This window comes from Haliotis rubra, unplaced genomic scaffold (assembly GCF_003918875.1).
Source record: "Haliotis rubra isolate DU_JTF1 unplaced genomic scaffold, ASM391887v1 Scf105, whole genome shotgun sequence".
Taxonomy (NCBI): domain Eukaryota; kingdom Metazoa; phylum Mollusca; class Gastropoda; order Lepetellida; family Haliotidae; genus Haliotis; species Haliotis rubra.
Window position 1 is genome coordinate 1,240,338 of NW_025764948.1, and position 24,672 is coordinate 1,265,009.

General features: G+C 37.6%; 1 protein-coding gene across 21 annotated transcripts in view; it reads left to right on the forward strand.

The window, feature by feature from the left end:
- The window catches only part of LOC124275994 (calcium/calmodulin-dependent protein kinase type II subunit delta-like), a 131,087-nt gene that overhangs the window by 98,657 nt on the left and 7,758 nt on the right, over positions 1–24,672 (forward strand). For 4 of the 21 annotated variants that reach the window (XM_046711654.1, XM_046711653.1, XM_046711658.1 and 1 more), the window contains 5 exons: positions 1,465–1,473; positions 9,918–9,968; positions 16,379–16,459; positions 18,338–18,400; positions 24,239–24,314. In XM_046711654.1, coding sequence (XP_046567610.1) covers positions 1,465–1,473; positions 9,918–9,968; positions 16,379–16,459; positions 18,338–18,400; positions 24,239–24,314 — 280 coding nt within the window. Of the gene's footprint in view, positions 1–1,464; positions 1,474–9,917; positions 9,969–16,378; positions 16,472–18,337; positions 18,401–24,238; positions 24,315–24,672 lie in introns of all 21 variants that reach the window. The other 17 variants (XM_046711779.1, XM_046711763.1, XM_046711767.1 and 14 more) reach the window with 10 other exon arrangements.

A 24,672-nucleotide genomic window follows, 5' to 3' on the forward strand; every position in this document is an offset into this window, starting at 1 on the left:
GACTGTGAAGCTGTGTCATTACATGGATGGTGCTGGCCATGAGATCTGTAAAATGTACTAGTAAATTTGTACACTGACAAAGAAGCAGCCATTGAGCATGTATGTTGTGCTCATAATGCCATTGACCGTTCCGTGGTGTAGTGGTTAGAGCGTCCGCCCGGAGAGCAGAAGGTCGCGGGTTCGACCCCCGGCCACGTCATACCAAAAGATGTTAAAATATGGTACTTGTTGGTTCCTGCCTGGCGCTCGGCATTAATGGGTACAACAGGGACTGGTCGGCTAGGAGTCAGTATAATGTGTCTGAGTGGGGTATTCATGCTTCACTGCGGCATGGTATCTCAGTGGGCTAGCACTATCAAACCAGCTTAAGTCTGGGCTAGTACAAGCAGCCGCACATACACATACACAAGCATGCATGTCGTCATATGAGCGAAATATTCTCAAGCACGACGTTAAACCCAATTTCACCTCACCTCATAGTGCCATTTTTGCTCAGAATCATATGATTAAGGATACCAAAGAAGGAATGTACTGATAGTTATTAACAGAATGTTCCTGTTCTAAGAAAACAATTTGGTACACTCACATGACATGTTAATTCTCTCAAGAACTTTCATGAAGCCCCCCAAATTATAATGATTATATTAGTTTAAAAATATTAAATCAAACAAAAAAACATTGAAGTATGTGTGCTGTTTTAGTAGATGCAGTGACGAATTGCAGTGGCATGTCGCTTCTTAGTTCTCATGAAAAGACTGAAATAGTGCTGACATTTTGAAGGGAAAATGAATCCTTTGTTGCTCTGCTAGATTTGCTCAAGCATCATGCATATGGTTTGCGAGGGTGGTTAGTTTGATTTCATATTGGTAGCTTTTCACTTTTAGATTCAGCCTGCAACCAAACTCTGACCTGACATAGATACTTATGCAGACATAGTTACCTCCCTTTGCTAAACATTTGAATTTGCCAGTACTGCATGCCAACTGTAATTAACTGTCTTCCACATTGTGACAAGTGTAATCTCCATTGAAACCATGCTTATACATGTGTAGTTGTAAATATTGGTATATATCACCTCCCTTTCGTCAGAGAGGTGTGGTCAGATATTTGGTATACCTTCATCTCTTGACCTGTCAGCTATCTCTGGCTCTGCTATATATGTGCTACATGTGTATTGTAAGTAATACTGTGCCTGTCATACTCATGTCATACTGTAATATCATAAGTCTATCTTGACAAACGTTCTCTGAGAAGCAGCACAGATACTCTATCGTGTGCTTATGTATGTAATACCATGCTGTACTCCACGTAACTTCACTTTGGCTTCACTGGTATGAGTGTATTTAATGATATACGTATCTCACGACTACTCTATAGCTTCTGTTGATTGGTCAGCATGGACTGGCGCCAGTGTAGATAATGTGTACTCTTGTTGTTTTTTTGTGCTGTCTTTGTGTGCTGTAGTAAACAAAGGTAAGTCTTCTCACTCTGTGCATGAGCATGGCACTGTAGGTAGACTCTAGATGTCAACTGTCACCATAGCTACTGGAGATGAACCCTGACTTCATGATACCTAGGTGCATTGATCTAGTTCAGGTAAAAACAAGGTACACATTAATTTTGAAATGATATTTATCTGAAGTCAAATTAAGTCAACGGTATCTATGGATGACACACAGTTGCTAGACTTTCAGCATTGCCTTTCTTTACTCTTTCTTCTTGTAGTCTAATTACCAGGGTGGTATTTTTTATGAATCTTCATATTTTAGTAGGCTTTTTGAAATAGGAATTGTCAGATCACTGTTCAATGCAGGTAGTATTGTTTTTCTTTCATCTGAAAGGTATATGGGGCATATATTGCAGAGATGGTTGAGAAAAGACGTGTGAGATATCTGAGAGGCCACTGATGTGTATATCAGTCAGTTTTCACATCACTGTTTCACATGTACCTGACAAGTCCAGTTAATGGTTCAACAAATAGCCATTACTGTTCATATGACTTCGACTTCAAGTATGATTACATCATTTTTATCAATGACATTTCATTATCTTGTTGAGCTTGTGAATGTCCATGCCATATTAGACTTTCTTTCTCTGGTAGTTCACAGATAATAGGACTTCTTACTATATAACGTTTATATAAAAGGGCAGAAAAGAAATGTGTCTAATATAACGAAATTCATAATATATTATGTAGTATTAGTATGTAGGTGAACCTTTAAGTTATTGACAACATATACTGAAGATAACTTAGTAAGAAATAGATTGATTATGTTTACAACAATGTTGTGACTGAAGTAAAAAGAGTAATTGTGTATTTAAATCTATGACATACTGAGTTGTGTCCCTTGGTTGTCAGGATGTGCTGATTGTTGGTACACACACTGATTCATCCTGATTATTAGGTTACATCTTTGTACTAAATATCTACGTCCTGGGTCAGTCAGGATCTCATGGAGGGTCAGGATTTGCTTTGAATCAACCCAACTTGTGAAATACTTGTACGACTGTCAGTTAACTTCAATTTATCTAATTTCTCATCTTTGCAGATTCCTTTATAATCTTATTGTTCATACTTATTGAACTTATTTACTGCATGCTTTCTTTAGATAACTTACCAATTACCTTTTTGACTTATTGATATTTGTTGTTCTATTTTCTATCACCCATATGTGGTAAAAACAATGGGAGCAGAAGGTGGTAGAGAATTTGAAAGAGGCATGTTTACAGAGATATGTAAGAAGAATCATGTAGACATCATTAGAAAGTGTTCATGTAAAGAAAGTATTTGAAGCAAATGGTTTTGATAACTTTAATAATGTATTTTGATGTTGCTATCAACTTTTACATGTTCATGAAGTATACAGAACATACTTACATCTCTAAACTGTTGATTTTGTCTGAAGTAGTTTATATAATCATACAGTTTATGTATTTCCTATTGATGAATATAGCACGTATTCAGTGAGCTTATACATATATATTGTCCTCCTTTTACTGGCAATTGTTGATGCAATGACATGTCTTCTTGTGCTCAGTCAACTGAATTTTATAATCTTATCCTTAATTTATTCTGGGTCATCAGCCCAATTAGCCAGACCCTTGTATGAATACACAATTAGACTCCGGTAGAATTAATGATTTAACCAGTCAATACAGTAAAACCTCAGCAAGTCAGTTACCAGTATTTATTATGAGGTGTACTATTTGTGATAATCCCACTCAGGGAATATGGCTATATCTTGGTAATATTTTCCTATACACGGCGTGTTGGTGAGATAATTTTGCATACACTTTCTTTGTAACATTTTCCTTAAAATTCCTTTTAGAAACGTTTCCCCAGTAGACCCTGGTTGTACTAGTTTTTAACAATTCTATGATTTATGAAACAAAGTATATATACTTGTCGGTGGCAGTTGCTTTAATAGATTGTGTCCAATACAATACATACGCTGCATGTTGCATATTTTCTGAAAGATTGAATCTGCCAATAACTGAAAAATGCTCGTAAAAAAAAGCTAAAGAGGACTTGTTTTATAATATGACTATGACTTGTTTGTTCTGTAACTTCACTTGGGAAGTGCTTTGTTCTTCAGAAAATGATATGTGAATGACGTTTTGTTTGAGTATTCTGTTCTTGGAGAGGTAATGGATGGTAACATTTTGTCATGTTGAATATTATTGCTGGTTAACATACATCAGATACTATCTGTATTTTCTTGTATTAAATTGGAAATATATTGTCATAGACGAATATTTAACTCTCCTAAGAGTAGTCAGTAGGTAGATAGTATTTTGTATGACTTTAGCACTTGCTGGATTCATTTATATAATTTATGCTATGCGTATTGTGTTTAAGTGTATTATTTATAGAGTTACAATATCTCAGAGTAATGCAGACAGTTTATTCATTACTTTCATTCTGAAAGAACCACAAATCAATATTATTACATGAAATCTCATTAGACTTTGAATTTAAAAACCTGAATATCTTAACATGATACTTCAGAAACAAATATTAAATGCAATAGAATAAAATATTGCTAAACTTCTTCTATGTCTTGACAAGGTCTGACTAATATCTTAATACATTTTATCTGTTATGGTTTCTAACATTGTCACCTATGTTCAGTTGCTTCAATTTTCCACTCTTACCACACGAATCTGGTGGGAGATTTGTACAATCAGACTTTTCCTATTTAATTGTTTGTGCATGTTTGCATTTAGATGCTTTAACCGGTCATTTTAAAGGGGCATGCAGATTTTTGAAGTGTTTACATCTTATCTATAAGCATTGTGGACTGTCTGACACAAATGATAATATATCGACACGATTACAGTTATCCATGTCAGTCACCATGTTCCCAAGTCACAGTGCACCAACTCCAGGTAACTCAACCCATGTTTACCTTAAATGTTCCACTACTCAGTGAAACTTTTGTCTCCTTGGGAACACTTCATGAGAAGGGTGAAAAAATGTTTTCAGGAAGAAATGTAGCCCTGTGAATTTTTGTCCTTGTGTTCATCTATTTTCGTAAATTCTAATAAATGGAAGTCAGTGTCTGGTGACGTATGGCAACAGAGTGGTCCCATTCATTAGCCATTATGTGTCAGATGTGATTCCAAGGTAGAAGCAGCTCGTTATTGTGGTAGATTAGACTGTGAAGCTTGTGAATGAACAGTTGAACTCTTCTCTGTTCAGTTTATATCACTGTGACTTTCTTAACATGTTGTTATATGTCTCTTGGGTGAAACAATGGCAGCATTACCAGAATGTTTATCAGGAGAATCAAGGTAATATTGTGTATGTTTTTCTCACAACCATATTGAACTAATGTCCTTTGATCTCTAGAGCAGTGAAATTACTTCATTACATCTAGCTATCAGAAAAGTCATTTCTTCAGGTGAAATGTAGTGCAAATACTAGCTGGAGATATGTGTGTTGAAACAGAAATGGTTAGACAAGAACGTGTTAGTGTGTCTGGTTTCAAGGCTCAGGTCAGAAGCCAACATTTACAAAATATCTCTTCTCTTGAGCTTACTGCCCTGATGTATGATTGTGTATGACATTAATATATGATTAGGTTTCCTGTCTGCAGCACATCTGCTGACCTGTTACATGGTGGTGGGGCTACTTAGTGTTTAGTGTATATGCTTGTCTGGCGGAAGTTCTGGGTTTGATTACCACACATGTACATTGTGTGAAATCATTTGTGTTATCCCCTACTTCGATATGGGTGGGACCGCCTCCGCGGTGTAGTGGTTAGAGCATCCACCCGGAGAGCGGAAGGTCGCGGGTTCGATCCCCGACCGCGTCATACCAAAAGATGTTAAAATATGGTACCTGTTGGTTCCTGCCTGGCGTTCGGCATTAATGGGTACAACAAGGACCGGTCGTCTCGGAGTCGTATAATGTGTCTGAGTGGGGTATTCATGCTTCACTGCAGCATGGGATCTCAGTGGGCTAGCACTACAAAACCAGCTTAATCTGGGCTAGTACAAGCAGCCGCACATACACATACATACGCATGCACGTCGTCATATGAGCGAAATATTCTCAAGCACGACATAAAACCCAATTTCACCTCACCTCGATATGGGTGGAATAATACTGAAAGTGGCTTAGAATCATTTACGTACTCACCCTGTCGTAAGAATATCATGAACATGGTTTCATAGCTGCTGGGATGCAAACCATGCACTGGCTTGTGAATGTTGGAAGACACATTCTTGAATCCTGGGAGACACATTCTTGAAAGCTGTAAGACACATTTTGAAAAAACACATGGTTTCTTAGGCAAGTGACTTTGTTAGAAATAAGCCTGTGTTTACCCTGCAGTGAATGGGTACCCGATAGGATGGGATGATAGAGTGACTTGATAACCTTCTGACACCTCACAAGCAGTATGGATGTATACAAAATGGGAGCTGCGACTAGAACTGGACTGCACACCGATTCCTTGACTAGAATAGTTATGCTTGGGGCTTTGAGCATGTCTTAGGATATTAATTTGGTGTATTATAAATATACATATTATCCTTACACAGGTGAATGAGTCCTTGCAGCATGAGGGTGGCTATATCATACCCTGAAGTCTACAATGTCTGTGGTCATGTAGCTCAAATATTGCTGAGTGTGGCATTATACAACAAGCAAGGTTAAAGTAATATTTTTAGTTATCAATGCTTTATACCATCAAATATGCATCGGCATGGGTCTGAACTTACAAAAAAATGGACCCATAGACATAATCATAGTGAAAGTGACAAATCTTTGTCAGTTTGAAACGTTGTTAAGGTCTAAGGGATAGATGATGTGGTTTAGTATCAAGCCATGTGATGCTGAAAGATGGTACTTGTGTTAAGGTCTAAGGGATAGATCATGTGGTTTCGTATCAAGCCATGTGATGCTGAAAGATGGTACTTGTGTTAAGGTCTAAGGGATAGATCATGTGGTTTAGTATCAAGCCATGTGATGCTGAAAGATGGTACTTGTGTTAAGGTCTAAGGGATAGATCATGTGGTTTAGTATCAAGCCATGTGATGCTGAAAGATGGTACTTGTGTTAAGGTCTAAGGGATAGATCATGTGGTTTTATCAAGCCATGTGATGCTGAAAGAGCCATGGGATAGATCATGTGGTTTAGTATAGCCATGTGATGCTGTTAAGTACTTGTGTTAAGGTCTAAGGGATAGATCATGTGGTTTAGTATCAAGCCATGTGATGCTGAAAGATGGTACTTGTGGCTAAGGGATAGATCATGTGGTTTAGTATCAAGCCATGTGATGCTGAAAGATGGTACTTGTGTTAAGGTCTAAGGGATAGATCATGTGGTTTAGTATCAAGCCATGTGATGCTGAAAAGATGGTACTTGTGGCTAAAGGGATAGATGTATCAAGCCATGTGATGCTGTGGATAAAGATGGTACTTGTGGCTGGCTAAGGTATAGATCATGTGGTTTAGTATCAAGCCATGTGATGCTGAAAAGATGGTACTTGTGGCTAAGGGATAGATCATGTGGTTTAGTATCAAGCCATGTGATGCTGAAAGAGATGGTACTTGTGGCTAAGGTATAGATCATGTGGTTTGTATCAAGCCATGTGATGGTACTGAAAGATGGTACTTGTGGCTAAGGGATAGATCAAGATCATGTGGTTTTAGTATCAAGCCATGTGATGCATGGTAAGGGATAGATCATGTGGTTTAGTATCAAGCCATGTGATGCTGAAAGATGGTACTTGTGGCTAAGGTATAGATCATGTGGTTTAGTATCAAGCCATGTGATGCTGAAAGATGGTACTTGTGTTAAGGTCTAAGGGATAGATCATGTGGTTTAGTATCAAGCCATGTGATGCTGAAAGATGGTACTTGTGGCTAAGGGATAGATCATGTGGTTTAGTATCAAGCCATGTGATGCTGAAAGATGGTACTTGTGGCTAAGGTATAGATCATGTGGTTTAGTATCAAGCCATGTGATGCTGAAAGATGGTACTTGTGTTAAGGTCTAAGGGATAGATCATGTGGTTTAGTATCAAGCCAAGTGATGCTGAAAGATGGTACTTGTGTGCCTGGCTGGCTGTCAGCAGTAGGAGGATGTCAGGAAAACGGGTCCTCTCTAATTCAGTACACTGGGTCTGAGTAGAGTGTCTATGTTAAACATGGCATACCGAGCAGTATTAAGCCAGTGTCAGACCAAGCTAGTACAAACAGCAAGGACATTTGTCTTGCAGCATAAGGTACATGCATGTAACATGGAATACAGACATCACTAAAATACATGCATGAACAGACAACCAAACAAATCACAGTTACGTATAGTCATTAAAACGTAGCAGTCTACAAGCAGAAGCAAGGTGTAAGAAAAAATATACATATCATTTAGGTAAAATTAAGAACTTCAAAAGTGCAAATTTAAACACTGCATTGATAAGAAGCATTGATTACTGGCTGATATTAAAGCCTGGCAGTCCCCGTTTGTTGTTTAATATTGGCATTGGCGGACAATGACCAGAAGGTCACTGATTAAAAAGATTAAAAGATAACTGGTATTGTCAAAGACAAGAACATGAGAGCAGTCATGTATTAATATACATGCTTTTTTAGGATCTTCATGCTTGAACAGGCTGCCAATATTTGGTAAAGGGATGTCAATGATTTTACATGCTGTATTTACAGTTTTGGAAAGTTGTTTTCTTCTGAGCAGATAGGGTCCCATACCCTGCCCAGAAGTTGAAATACTTACACTTGCATGTTGTTATATAAGTGCAGTAGTGCCACCTTAAACCCCATTACACCTTCTGTTTTTAAGTATGGTTTGTCTGTCTTCATGTTGTGTCAGTGTACCATTGATTTGCTTGGACAGTGATCTGACTTTTGTTTGTCATTACAATGACACCTGAGGATGATATACAAATGTTGAAGATGAACATGTGCCTGTTTCTATTTACCAGCCTGATAAATCTAGGAATAAATACTACTCCAAATGAAGCCAACGACTACCTGTTTGATATTACTTTAGTTGATCTGTCAAAGCCTGGCATATTACTATAGTTGATCTGTCACGGCCTGGCATATTACTATAGTTGGTCTGTCACGGCCTGGCATATTACTATAGTTGGTCTGTCATGGCCTGGCATATTACTATAGTTGATCTGGCATACTATAGTTGATCTGTCATGGCTTGGAATATTATCTGTAGGAATATGAAAATATCTGGCAGCCCTTAACTGCTTTTGAGCTGTATATTTAGTGCTGTTAGTGTCCTCCTGCTTTCCCTCCTAGAGCTCTTCGTGTTCCTCAGTCCACAAGGCATGGAAGTCTTCTCATTGCACAGAGAGACAGTACCTCTTCAGTGAAAGTTCTCCTGTACCCTAGCTTCATATTACTAAAATCCACAATAATCAAAGCGTTAAAAATATCAATATATCACTTAAGCAACACAATATAATTAGGGAAACAAAATTTTAAAAGTTCTTCCATCTTGATGCTTGTCTTCATTTTTTCTTAAACTAACAGTGAACAATTTTGTCACACTTTGAAGTTATTCTTCATTTCTGTGTTGTCTTTTGTTCTTTGTGTTGTCACCAAATGTTAAGGTGTTACTTGGGACAAACTTGGTATTGAAAAAAATAATCCTCTATGGCTTTTCTAAACTGACAAAATTTAACCATGCATTTGAAGTTGGTAGTAGGACTATTCATTTTTGATGATTTCATTAAGCTTTTCTTGTTATTTGTAGCCTTATAGTAAGACGAGATAAAGCTTACTGCCAAGATTCACTGGAAGTCAAACATCTAAATGTTCTGTTGTTGTAAATCACCTTAATGTATTTGCCATTCATTTGTTCATGAACATTTTGTCTGTTAACTCATTTTGAAATTTTAAACTTTTTCAAAATATGTTTATGTTGTTTTGTTTTTTGCAGTTTTGTTACTGGATATTTAATTATAATTTTTGAAAAATTACATTTTTGCATGATATGACTAATTTTATATCACAAGAATACTTTTGAAGGATATCAGTATGTCTGGTGCATAATTATGATAATTTTATGGTGTGTTATTTTGAAAGTTATAGCCTTTGTTATAACACCTGTATGGTATAAAACTGTATGTAGTGTTAATCTGTGTGTATTGCATGCATTAATTCTGCACGTGCAACACGTGAGAGACTGATGCACAGACAAGTTTGGTTAATGCCAAGAACCAGGACGGTCAGTAGACTAAGGTGTTTCCGGAATTGAGGGAATTGTCACATATTTTCTACAAAACCATGTATTTGGTTGTCAAAAATGTCAAAACACTGTCATATGAACAAACCTTTTGTTTGACCAGTCTTTCTTTAAAAGAAACTGTGATTCCCCTCAATTCCGTCATCAGTGTAGGTGGTCTTACTGATTGGCTGATTCTGTCAACTAGGTAATGTGCTTCAGCCAGTGGGGAATGGCTCGCAAGTGTCAGCACCTGCAGGTACGTTCGTCTGTCCATGCGTGCGTGAGTCTATTCGTCATGGCCATGTCACGCTGACATGTTGTGTGGCCGCACCAGACAAACCGCTAGCTGTGTACTCCTGTAGTAGTGTTGTATGTGTGGCACTCCACTGTCAGTCAGAACAATTCAGTTACTACCTTGACCAGTTTGCCTTTCCTGGATTGCCTCCCCTTGCCCTTAGCAATGACCCTGACCTTTCAGGAATTGTGATGGACCTCAGAGACATTTACACAGAAGAATTTGTTTTTTGCATAACAGAAAATGCATGTTGTCTTAACATGGGGATATGAATGTGTGTAGTTTGTACCGAGACAGCTTTAACCTTGAGCTTTCACCTTGACCTGATTGTGACCTTGAACTTGACTTTTAGTGTCAGTGATACAAGATGGCGTAGGTCTTGTTACATTACACTGATTCCACCTGATATGTGTGGAGGTTGTCTTGTTCCCTTATTCTGCTTGCTGCCGTGTTCTATAGTTGAAGTGTTGCTCTGTACATCGCAGTAATCAGCACTGAGACAAGAAACTACTGTGTGTTACTTTCATTCCTTCTCTCCTTTCTTATCCTGATGTCACTGTGGTTAGTTTCAGCTTTAGAAATGCAATATTTCCTTAATTGTGCTCCGCTGTTGTATGACAGCAGGATTGATCCGGGCATCAGAAACAGGTATGTAAACTGAGTCCCAGACACGAATAGCCTCCCCATGATGCACAGTAGTCATATCAGGTGTGCAAAATATTAACTTTGGATTTTCTCTATCAGTCTTTTCATGGTATGAAACGTTTACTCTGTTCTTTCTGAAAGCAGTATCATAAACCAAAGTCCTAATTCACTAATGTATGTCTTTCCAAGCATCTGTTGGGTATTGTAACACACTGATTTTGCAAGCAATCTGCTTGTCGAGTGTTGCTGTAAGAGTGTGTACAAAGCATTAAAACTGCAGCAGGGTTAATGCCACCTGTAAGGTGAATGTCAGAGGTTTAGGCATATTTCTGTGTGGCATCATTAGTTTCTATGTAAAGATGAAACAGTTCTTCTATACACTCATGCGATGGACATACAGACACTGAATTGGAAAATTCAGGAACTGAGACTTTACTGCTTATGCTTACGACTAAACACAAAAATCTCTTGAACAATTTTCCATGTTTGTTCACATTCGTGTGGACAGTGTACATTACAGTGAATGCATATAGTGCAAATGGAGGTGTTCATTTGTTTTCAATGCCCAAACAGTGTTCCATTGCTGCTTCAAGAGCGATTGTTTCAACCTGATAGAACAGTTTGCCATCTAAAGTGGCTAACTGAACATGATACAGACACTAACATCTACTGAATCCCCAGTGGTATAACTAACTGTATCCATCTCAGGTAATCTCTGTATGTTCTCAGCACAGGTCATATTACTGGTTAACACCAGACTGATCACCATGGCAACAGTTTCCAATGACCATCAGCATCAACGATCCCTGTACAGTAGTCTTTCTATATTCTATCCTCTTGGTCTGATGCACTCCTTGACTTTTAGAGAAGTGCCTTTAAAATAACAAGATCCAAAGAAATTGATATTGAATCAAATTAAATGCTGCGTAAGCTAGTTGAGTTTCTTCATGTTTCAGTCTAATGACACTGGACCCAATGTGGCAGTAGTTTTATGAATGAATTAAGGGTAACCTTTCATGATTTTGCTGCGTTATTCCTTCAAAGATCATGTTTTGACTGACAGTGTGCTTCATGCCAACTCAAAGGTCAGCTACATATGTAAAGATTATAGATCGAGGAGCGTGTGCTTTGCTTTCTTGCTTTTTATGTATTCTGTATGATACTGACAGCTGATGCTTGTTAATGAGATCAGGATGGTGTGGTACCCTTAAGTCATACCTTAAGTCATGCCCTTAAGCCATAGCTTGTTCATGCTATCAACCATGGGTGCACAACATACACATCATTTCAAGTCCACTTCCAGTGCATTGCTGCGAGCCTTATGGTAACTTTCATACCCCTATATTGTGCCGTAGAGCTAAGACCACTATGCAATTGGTGCTGAGCTCTTTTCGTTGTTGTAATTTATTCAATTTATGTTTCAACACAACAGACATGTCCGAAGACACATTACTTTTCAATGAGGGATGTACTTAAACCGTGAGGATAGGCTTACTCTTAAGTGTGAAACTTTGTTCAGTTTTACGGCGCTTGTTGCTGTATTTATTAAGAAATGGACTGTTATTTTGTTGATAAGTTGTGCTTCTATCTTAGTATACTTCTTGGTGGTTGCCTACATACCTTTAAATACTCATCCTCAGTGTCAGGCTTATACTGGATTCATTTGTAGAAGCCAACACTTGCCTTCCTGGCTCTTCATTCATTTAACACTCTAGAATTTGCTGTGCAGAGTTATGCCCTTATGTGTGGCCAGAAACCTATGATAGTGGGATTGAATAGCAGATGATTGTGTTGGCGCGTCAACACCAGCAATCTCTTGTTCCATTATGGCCTGTTCGTAGGATCCTTCAGATGCGGTGATTCTGGGTTGTGTTGAGGCTGGCTTGGAGACTGATTGGTGCTACAGTTATATTCAATTATCGCTGTTAATGGTCAGCTCTCTCAAGAATGTATGCATACTGACCAGTGATTTGCTCTGTTACTTTCAGTATGTTTGGAACACAAGAGTATTCTTGAGACAAGTAATGATATGTTAATAATATTTCTGGATTATGTGTGGGTGTAAACAGCTTCTGCCAGTATGACTCTTTAATTGTCTTCTGAAAAGTCAAATCTTTCTTCTTCCCTTTTGAAAAGAAATGTCAAAAGATTGTCTCTTTGTGGTGGCTCCTTTAATTCTGTGACTACCCTGATGGAAAGCTGCTGATTCAGCATTGCTGTTTATCAGTATTATTTTACAGATTGAGTTAGATATATGCTGCAAAGAGGATTCGAGTGATCAAGATCCAGGCAGGTTGGTTAGGTTCATCATCAGCTCGGTGTCCTTGCCCATTCTACATAAAGCAAAGTTGAACATGAAGTTTGCAGGGAATGTGCAGACTCCCCAACACTGTAGCGTTCTGCATAGTCCAGAGTGTCAGAAGAACTACATTATTATTCTTAACCTTCTTGTCCAGATCATATTCTTTGACTTTAAGGAATCTGTACAGTATTCTGATTGAGAATTCTTTCTTTTGTGGACTTGTATTTTGGTTTTACATTTTTTCGAAATCAATTTTTGATGTTTTGAACATCATTGTAAACAAAGTTCTGTCTACAATGTGTCTTTTTCTTGTTTCTGTGAGTTTACATTGAAACTGGTTGTCCTTGTGATGACTGAGGTTTTTTGTCTTGGGAAACTGTATGACTTGTTCAGGCAGCATACAAACAACAGTTAATGTCATGCAAAGAACAATCTGCATTGGGACTGCTAGAAATATTATTTAATTCATCATTACCAGAAGAGAGATCAGGATCAGAGTGAAAAATATCTTCAAGGCCAATATGAAGGATTTTACGTGTGGGTCATCAGTGAAATCTGCATCATGTAATTTAAGAAGGATAACTTGAACATTCTTTTGCTATTTCAAATTCTGGTGTTGGAGAGATCATGCAGTGTTGGCAGTTAGCTCACCTGGTTCACTAAGCAAGGATAATTTTAGCTGGTCACAGATGTTCTGTCAGTCAGGGTCTTGGCTTTGCTGCTTCTGCTGCTTCAATGATTTGCCATCTATTGGTGGAATGTCTGGCCATTCTATTGGTGGAATGTCTGGCCATCTATTGGTGGAATGTCTGGCCATCTATTGGTGGAATGTCTGGCCATCTATTGGTGGAATGTCTGGCCATCTATTGGTGGAATGTCTGGCCATCCTCTTGTTTTGCTTTCACAGAAAGTGTGGATTTTACCTTGTCCAACATGTTCTTTTGAGGAGTTCTGAGTCATCGTTTTAATGCTGCATATGTTGTACAGAAAAGAAAACGGAAACAGATTCAGTAAAATCATAATTGCCAATTTCTCCCCATCTGCTTTCCGAGTAAAGGTTGTCTTTCTGACGTTATATGTGTGATTCCATTAAATTTGCATGCGTTATGAGCATCAGCAGATAATTTTTTGGGGAATAGATGTATGTGACATTTATATACCACTGAAAGGCTCAGAAGAAAGATATCCTTTAATACATGCTAAATGTCAGCTTGTAAACATCTCCAAAAGTTATTAGAACAGGATCAGATTCAGTACGAACTTCTTTATTTGACATTTAGCAGATAAGTACTTTATATATCAAGTAACTGCCTGATTTACTGATGGCTATGTTGACATTGCCTTGACTCTTGTTGAGAGTAACTTTTGTTTAGTGTTCAGGTAGAGTGTAATTATCTACAAAATGACTTATGGTTTATTTACCTCATGAGATATCAGTTACAAATACTAGTTTCGAAGTCATTTATTTCCAGTGGAAATATAAACTTTAATGAAATTCCTACTTCCATTATTTGAAAGCATGTCTTGTGAACCGTGAACAAATATATCCCATAGATAGCTGGTAAAACTAAAAAAAGTTTAAAATGTTAGATTGAATTGTCAGTATAGTACAATATTATTTTGTTGTATGTTGAAAAACTCTATTGTCATTAGTTGAAGATTTTCATGCTGATTCAAAGAAACAATATTAAGGGATAGTTATTTTTGTCAATATTTGGAAAGAAAGTTTGTTTTTGAAATTGCTGTGATAGTCATGTAAGTAATATCAAGAGAAAGTTCATTTTAAGATATCTTGAAACTTCTGCTTAAGAATATTAATCAGCTTACATGTTTAGACTTGTTTTGAATGTTACCAGACGACAGAGGAAATATATGAGCAGTAAAAACATAAAGCATATTCCGGTTGTGGAGCAACACAACAAAGTCTCCGTGCCTCTCACAGAGGAGCCTATGTTATAATGAAGGGATTATGGAATGTGAAGCTTTGTATCCATTACAAGTATTGATACCCTCAAGGGTGTCAGAAAAACCGAGGCACTAAAAGGAGATAATGACGTCACGACACATGAGCTGACAAATTGTCAGGTTGAGATACCAGGCCACAGTGTCATATTAGAATCCATCGGTTGTGTTCAGCTTTGAAATCAATGTTGGGGACGCTACTGGCGGGGAAAACTGGTTTGTTACCAGCTCCATTGATCTCCATTAGTGGCATAGTATGCCTGCAATTACAACACCTCCCTGATGGTGTCACATCTCCCACTGCTCTACCACAATGGTCACCCAATGAGAAAGGTTAAACCCAAACAAGCAACGATCACCTGTTCTTCATCTGTTGTGATATAGTAATTGTCAATAGACGCCTTATTGCGGCAGTCGGCAAGATGACAATGGGCTAGCTAGCCTTTGCGATAATGAAAGGGAAAACAGAGGTGGGCACTGCAAGTCTTCATCGTGGTCGTTGGGGGGATTTGCCTTTCTCAGATCATATTATGTCGTCATCAGATGAGTGACAAACAGATTTCGCTGGTCAGATTGTGCTCCTGGTAATGGAATTTTCCTCAGGCAGAATGAGACAAGCACCACCAGGCTTTCGACATCTCTTCCATAAAAACCTCAAAGGTAACCTTTCGTAGATATGCTGTGCCAGATATTGGTCCAAATGGTACAGAGTAGAATGGTAGTTCAAGGTCACACTGTTGGAAACTATACTTGTTTTTCTTATCATTGTTTGTTTGTATGTAACCTCTTTCTACATGCAGCTGCATATTTTGACTTTCAGGACTGAACATATAAGAATTGTTTTGAATTAATATTTTTCGGCAGCAGTGAGATTTGGATTCAGGTTAATGTATATGATTAGAGTTCAACATGTTAATCATGATGATTGTTTATTAGAGAGACTTTATAACTTTCTTAAGCTTATTTTGCATGGAGTTGGTTCATAAAACTCCATGAAACATTGACTTTTTCAGTGAAGTCATCAATATGTAAAGATCTGTTTGAATGCCATGTATTTCTCTATAACAAGGTGTCTTGTGCTTTCATGAGTTGATGTTACAAAGTGTAGTGATAATGTTTCTATATCTGTTTTTCTATATGCTAATAACTTGCATAAATATGGATTGTCATTATGGATTTTGCAGTTTCAGTGTCTGCCTCAAATAATTAGTAAATTAATGTTTAACAACTAGGTTCTTTTGAGAGGTTGTTAGACTGGGTGTTTTTAGGTTTGCTATACATTAAAAATTTTAATGATAGAATTACAATATACATTTTTGAAACAATGGAAAAGATTTATGTTATAAAGTCAAGGTTAATGTTGCAATCCTTGAGCACTGCATAACCAATGTGACCACAATTCATGAGACAGGAACATTGCTGTTTGAACCATAGCTTATAGAGTGTGTTTTTGTGTTTGCAGGCCGCAGTTTGAATGTGAAGAAGAATGATGGCATCAAGGAGTCGACCGACAGTAGTACCATCGAGGATGAGGACACTAAGAGTGAGTCCACAAGTAATACACTCTTTCATTTTTCATAGGGGAATCACATATACATCTCATGGGTGAGACGGATCAGAGGAAACATACATGGAAGTAGAAATAGTTGGTCAGTGAGCATGGATGAACTCATGATATCAGGCCATTTTATTTTACCAAATTTAATGAAAAACTTGTTAAGAATGTTTTCATGTATGGAAGTATGCAGGCTCTGATTTCAAAGACGCTTCAAAATGCATGTCGAGACATTGGTTTCTACAACAACCAGAACAACATGATCTCAGAGAGACAGTTATGTCGAGACATTGTTAAGAGACATGTGGAGGTCACTTGGAGTATACTCTAAAACCAGACCCATAGACACAAACATGGATTATTATCTGAACAGCAAGGGCTCTGCCATCTTTGCTGCCATCAACACGTGTTCATTAAATACTTCAACTGCATTCTTGTTGAAAGGTTATGTAGACCTGAATAAAGAAAATTTGTATAGTTTTAAATAGATTGTGATTGGTAGTGGAAAGACCATGTCTTCTGTCCCCCAGCGAGGTCACCCATGAGATGTGTGTGTTTGACCCACCATTGTAATATTTACTCTGTGTTGTATTGTCAGTAGAATCTAGAATTGATGTTTAGTATTTTATTAGTTACTAAAAGTTGCTTTTATGTAACAAGTAATTACAAAGACGTACTCATTTGTAAGTGAGCCTGTAATACAGAGGGAAATATGAAGGAGCACCTGTGACCTTGATCTCAAGATGGACTTCCAAACTTACCATAAATGTTGCTGATGAACACCAAGATTAAGATCAATAGTAATATATTCCAAATTTATCATTTGTCTAATATGAAATGATCGAGACCTTGCTGAAGATGCACAGGTAAGTGTTTGAAATGATTGCATCATTCGCTGTGCCAAATACCCAGTGACAAGGTGATGTAGGTGGTGATGCTATGGGTAGGAGTGTGACCTCGTCCACACAGTGGTATTTTCAACATGAACACCTGTATTGTCTGTATTGAAGGCCTCTTCGTATATGTTGGACTGTGAATGTTGGCAATGCAGCATGTGTCGTTTTGTGTTTACTGTCTCATTTGACTGATGTCGACAAACTTATTTTTATGTTTATGAAACACAATGATTATTCACATATTAATTCCTTCACACGGCAGATTTGTTTTGTAAGGTTTGAGTTTCAATAATTGCAAGTACTATTTAGAGTTTCAAATCCATCTGAAACATATATTTAAAATCTGAAAAAAGGATTGACATCATTTAATTTGCAAGTTTCAACACACCATAGTTTGGACTGAAACATTTTTTACAATATTTTAATTACATTGTCTGTCAAGACTATATAAGTGAAATAATGGTGTGTGAGTGTATTCTTAATAGCCTTCTTCAGAATGTTTTCAGAATTCTTAAGTTAGTATGCTAACAGTTATAGTTGATAAATTTCAACATAGTTTTGGTATCTTTTTGCCTTTTGTGTCTTCACATTATGGTCTAGAATGCTTTTTTGAAAAGACGACAGAGAAAGCTGTCCCTTCAATTTTTTCTATAGTAATAAAGAATTAAAGGAAACATTCAAGTTTGATGGAAATAAATCAAAAGTTTACAGGAAATATGTTAGTTCTGGTATTTATAGTCTGCTTTAAACTGGATGGATTTGTCTACTGCTGATGACACACTAGTTTTCTTCCAAATCAAATTTTCAGTTGTTTACAGCAGACAGCATGTATGCTATTCCAGAGTCGATCACACAGAGTATCTAAGTTTTGCATGACGATGTATGTTAACATTTTGTTGAACCATGTAAGAAAGCAGTGCTTAGTATGATTGGTTAACTCTCTCTACTTCTTCTGATGGGATGAATACAGCTGTCAGCTCTCACCCTATCTCCTTTCCTCTCCTCTGTCCGTCAGGCAAGCCAGACATTGACAGTGAGTATAGAAGGAATGAACGACAACATGAACCAACCATCCCACCCATATCCTTCCCATTCTACTGGGGTCACATGCTTTGTTCTTCTAGATCACTTTCAGTTTGCACGGTCTTGATTATAACTCTTAGTCTGCTTTTGGGGTTTGTTATTTAGTTGTTTTGAGCTTGTGCATTTTGTTTGTGTTTTTTTCACATGCTTTTAGTACTTAGTGCCATTTATAGGAGTGTTTTAGAGATTTGAATTTCTACCCAACCCGATGGTGTGTGGTACTGTCACAGTTACCTAAAGGTGCAGCAACCTAATGGTGTTCATTCTTAGAAACAGCCAAGAAGCCAGATGAAAACTAATGGTGAAAATAATTTTTAAAAATGCCAAAATATTTCAAAAGTCCATCAGTCTTCTTGAAACATGGTGAAGGCCAGAGTTTACACAAATGAAACTTTTAGGTGCATATTAGCACATCATTATCAGAAGAACTGTTGTAACACCATTACAGAGGAACATTTTCCCTCCAAATTAGGACAATGAAACAATCATACAATGACATGTCAATTGCCATGTGGGTTCCCTGGCTGTGGTCTGAGAATTGTGAGTGTTGAACATACCCCATGATGAGATACTTAATGGACCCACAAGGTTACAAATCACCAAGAGCTGGTCTGATTGTCAGTAGGCTACACACAGAGTAGCGTGCAGGTCACCACACCCCTCCACAGTGACTTTATACCAGTCATACTGCATCAACATACAGCCAGAATTTACAGAATCCCCAATTTTCAACTGAACTGTCATATCTAACTGGAGAAACATTCAAAAATCCTATCTTTAGGAATGCTGTTTGTTTAATTGAGGATCGGAATATGCTGAATTGACTGAGGTACTGACCTACTAATGCTATGATAAATCTAGTTAATGATCTAGCCTTCTGTTTGAAACCTTAACCCAGTAGTGACACTGCAGATTACAGCACTGTACTGATGTCAGTAGCACAATAGTGAACATGTTCCTAAAGTGTTTACCTTTAACATGGTCGTCTCTTACTGTTTCCGAAAAAATGAACAATGCACAGTTTGAATTTTATTAAAAATTCACATAATTGAAGAGGAGAAATATGCTGACACTCGACAGAAAGTTGCTAAACAAGCATATACATATTTAAAGTTTTTATCTGGATGGTTTTGTGTTGGATAGCATCGTATGTTACCTGATTCAATCTGAGATTTACGAACGATAAAGGCAGATCATTAATGCAGAGGTTTACAAGATACCCTAATGTGTAATCGTGTAATCCCAGCAGAAGTTGAGATGGTATACTGTCTGGTGACAGCTCATTGTGTGGCTTCAGTTCAGGCTTACAGTCATCAGTTTTGCCGCCAGTGACATTTAGTTTGTACAACAGTGCTCCATACAAACAACAGCTTTACACTAATTATGAAAACATTGAAATCATCAATCTTGCATGTAAAGATAACTTAAACATATTCTTTGACATCATCTTGAAGTTACTATATGTGCTTATTTGAAACAATATGAAAAAAGAATGTTTATAAAATTTAGACATTTCGTTATACCTATTTTTATTTGATAATTTCTATCAGTGCTAATTGCATGCTCCCACTTGTTGGATGAGGAAATCATTCTATCAAGTTGAGAGTCTTTGATGCCAAGCAAAGTGGTTAATTGGTAACTAAGTTAACTTTATCAAATATGGAAAAGTAACTTCTGAAATATTTGACAATATATGATTAATATTTTGTTCCCTGTTGTTCCAAGCAAAGAGGCGTGTGATTACTACCAAGGGTCTGACTGGTAAGATCATCTGACTAGGGTCTGGTGATGGCTCCCTGAACATGTGTAATCAGCCATACCTAGTATGATGTACATGCAGGATGCCCTCAACATGTATAATCCATCCCCCAGTAAAGGATGACTATATACCACCCACCCACAACCCCTTACCTGTACATATCATAGTCCTTGGATGTTCCTGGGGTGTCCTAGGTGTTACACGGAGTCCTTGAGGGTGTCATCAGGTGTCCACACATATTCATATCTAATCCCTGGCTTGTCATCACTGAACGATATCATATAAGGATGTGTGAAGTATGTCATTTTGTACCACAGCAACGTAATTATTGCTCACATGTCCTGCTTCACAAGTGTAGATCCTTCATATACCACTTCCGTAATTCTGCACTTCTGGGTGTAATGCTTTCTGTAAACCAGTCCTCAAATGAGTTCATATTACCCAGCTTACCAAGAACACTTGACAATAAACTTCTTGTGTTACGTAACTAAAACTTCCTGGTATAATTAGGAAATGTTGATCTGGTTTTAATCAAACTGGTATGGTATCCAACTGTATTACATTTTAACATAACTTTGCCTTTACAAAACTACAGATCTACCTGCTTCAAAGATGATCCAGTCCTTTAGATTATTGGGGGTGGTGGGGTAGCCTAGTGTTTAAGGTGTTCACTCATCACGCCGAAGACCCGAGTACGATTCCCACATGGGTACAATGTGTGAAACCCATTTCTGGTGTCTCCTGCTATGATATTGGTGGAATATTGCTAAAGCAGTGTAACACCAAACTCACGTTAGCTCATTATGATACTGCAGAAAAAAATCTGAAATTGAATATCACACTACACAAAAAAACAGTGTTACACAACACAATAATCTAGTGCTATATTAACACACAAACCAGCAGTGTCCCACACCACATGAGCCAGTGCATGTCCCAGAGGCAAACACCCTGATGTCAATCTACCATGGCATGAGCATCTGATGCTATACAAACAATGCATGATCTTAAGGATACATACACAATAGCCCAGTAGACAGTGTTGACATCCCAGGTTTGATTCCCCGATGACCACCTTTGTGAAACCTGGTTCTGATGTGTGCCAATCTGTTTTACTTGATACTGTTTAAAGATTTCTTAAAGAGCAATTTATAAATGGGTTTGTTTTTCCAGGAGTATCAAAATATGATTATTGTTTGTTGTTGTGACCAAAGTTTTTATTTGCCTAAGAATTCCACTTCCAATCTACATAAACAAATTACGAGGACAAAAAGTGGATTAAAACAATGGCTGGAGTGGATCCAAGCTGCTTCCTACTTCATATTCGTAACGAGTGGAGAATCCGGGCAGTAGCTCATAATCCATGGCAGCCAATTGCACCATTTTGTTTTCAGGATTCTCTGGTTTCTGGGTCTGAATCCCAGATTTGGTTCAGTCATGACCCTTGGCCTGTCAGCACCAAATAGCTGTGTTCAGCTGTTGTACCACATCTGTACACATCTAATCCTTCCACACGAAGCTGATATTCCATGTTGTCTAACTTACTCATTTGGATCATTTCTACAACTAAAATCCAAACCAACATGAAAGGGAACACCACAAATACATTAATTCTTGTTATATGACAGTGGTACAACACAGTTTCTACAACAGTGTATTCCCAACAACTTCAGTTTAGTTAAACTGATCAAGTATACATATACAACATTCATACCACGGAAAGAACAGTTCAGTTATATACCAAAACAGATTCCACTGGGCACAAAAGGCAAAATAGCAAAACTTATATGAATGGCTTGTTCAAAATTAGTGATGAATCAGGTGTTTGCCTAAATAGTAAGCAGGTCCTGCCCTACTAGCAACCCCACTGGCTCCTGGACAGATGTGGAAGCTGTGAAGAATTTATCAAGATGTTCTGTCAGCTCCAATGCTTGTTTTTTCCCAGTAACCTGCATCATATTGGGCCTTCATCCCACATAAACCCGTAATGTAGCTCTTCAACATGGCCATCAACCTACGTCAATGTGTGCAACCTTGGCCTTTATTCTGTGACCAGATATTCTGGCTCAGGTACCAGCAACTCATGCTTTCATAAGAGGCTACCAAATGAATTGCACGGTCAGCTCCATGACTTGGTGAATAGCATGTCCTCATACTTCACAATGGTGTGGATGTTTTATCACAGTTTCAATCACTGGATTGTCCCGACTATGTAAAGGTTGCTATCATATAGCTGGAATATTGCTGAGTCATATGATTCCTCCAATTGTAGAGATAGGGACATTAATCAGAGGTAATTTTCATGTAAAACAGGCTTTGACCAGGTAAAGAAATGCAGTTCATTATATTAAAGGAAAAATTTATGAGGATTTTATGAACCCATGTGAGATCATTGTTTCAAGCTTCGTGTTAATCATCATAAACCTTGATGGATGTGATTAACGGTACAGTTATTATTTGTTTTTCCTTTCATCAACAGCAAAATGGTTTATGCTTCATGTTCATACATCATGGCAGTATTATTATTTATAGATAGAGGTGATGGGATAGCTTTGGCATGGAGCTCGGTTATAAGAAATGGATGTTTAACCACAGATTCTTCATGATATCTTTTGCTGCTGTATCAAAATCTATAAATGAAGTGCAAAGTAATATTCTTTCTTTCCAGTATTAACTACTCGGTTTACCATTTTGTATGAGATAATTATTGTTTCATTTATGTGAAATCAGTTGGACTGTGTGAGATACTAGTCTTGGACAAGAGGGACAATGGCCGGGTCAGAGTTATGCATGGTGCTCCTTGTTTCTGCCATAGCATTTTCAGACCCCCTTACTTTGGTTTTCTGTCCAAATTTTAGTTCAATATTTAACCCCTCATTGTCATGACTCATGCAAATACATGGCAGTTTGTGTACCATGCTGACATGGTGTTCCCAGATGGTGCTTTGAGATTGTATATATACTACTCAAACAAAATAAAGGACCATCCAGTTCTTTCTTAACAGATTAACTTACATAATATGAAGGAATCGGGTGCTCCTTAACTTTGTTTGAGTAGTATATTATGGCCTAATCATTTTTTGTTATGATGGTTAATAATCTGATTGCTATGATTCTCTCAGAATATTTTTCCAAACACTGAAAGAAGCATTTTGTTGGTGGATGGTGTGACCTGTTGCAACCTGCACTGCGTGATGATCACGTGATTGGGTGTGGACTGATCTCTCTTCTAACACATGCACTTGACTTCAGGATGTGTACTTTCACTACTTGTCCTTTGGAAATAGGTCCATAAATCATACCTCACTGGGAACTTGCATCTGCTCCAGTACTAGATCCCAGTGTTCACTTGATTACTGTGTCTTGTCTCAAAAATAATGTATATTCTGATATGCCCTTTTCAGAAATAATTTAAATCCATACGTGCCTTTTTCACAAATAATTCCTATTATTAAGTGTCTTGATATCTTATGTTGGCAAGAGCGTAGGGATTTTGAGATTTTATGTACTATAACTTGTATTGTTTGTTTCATTGTTTTTTAGTATTAGCCAACAGTATTTCAGATATCCTGTATACACCAGTTATCTACAGAATATATAGGAACATTGTTATTCATGTAAGCACTGTGTATTGTTTTCCCCATCAAGGATTGGGCACATGTGCCAATCATGTTCATCGACTTGGAGCCAGGAAAGTGTAATCTGATATTATACAGGGAAAGAACATTCATTGATTTTATCGATTGTCAAGGCAAACAGTCTTTATGAAGAAATGTCGTCAGTCAGGCACACAGATTTGTCGCTTAGCTTAAAGCCCTTCTCATAGGCTGTCAAGCACAAAACATTCATGTGGAATATACCCCCACAGGTTCAGGAGCTGTTGACTTCATTTTTTAAAACATGTAATGAAAATTTTTAAGACTTTTTTGCATTCAATCTTTATTAAATGTCTTATAAAACAATATTTTGGTGTGTGTTTTTAAATAACTTGTGCAGCCAAATCTGAAACTTTGTGTTTTTGTGATTCAGGTCGGAAACAGGAAATCATCAAGCTCACCGAACAGATGCTGCAGGCGATCACCAGCGGGGACTATGAGGCGTACACGTGAGTGGTCTTCATGTGCCTGCTTACCTTCTGAAGCTCTCGGTTTACCTGTACTCTGCTTCATGTTACACGGGGGATGAAGTAGGTCTAGAGAGCGACGCATTAGAATACGAGACATGATGAAAGGCGTACGATATGTTACAACATATCTTCATAAAAACTTTCTTGATAAAGTGCAGACAGACTTTTTCAGTATTGGAAAAATATTTAGCGCAGAAGATTGAATGGAAGAATGTATTGTTTGCTCTAAGTTGTTATGCACTGTACTGTAAGTTTGGACATGGAAAATCTAGGAGTATCAGCAATCTTCAGCTCTACCTGCACTGGAGATACATGTTACTATGCTTGCACAGACATG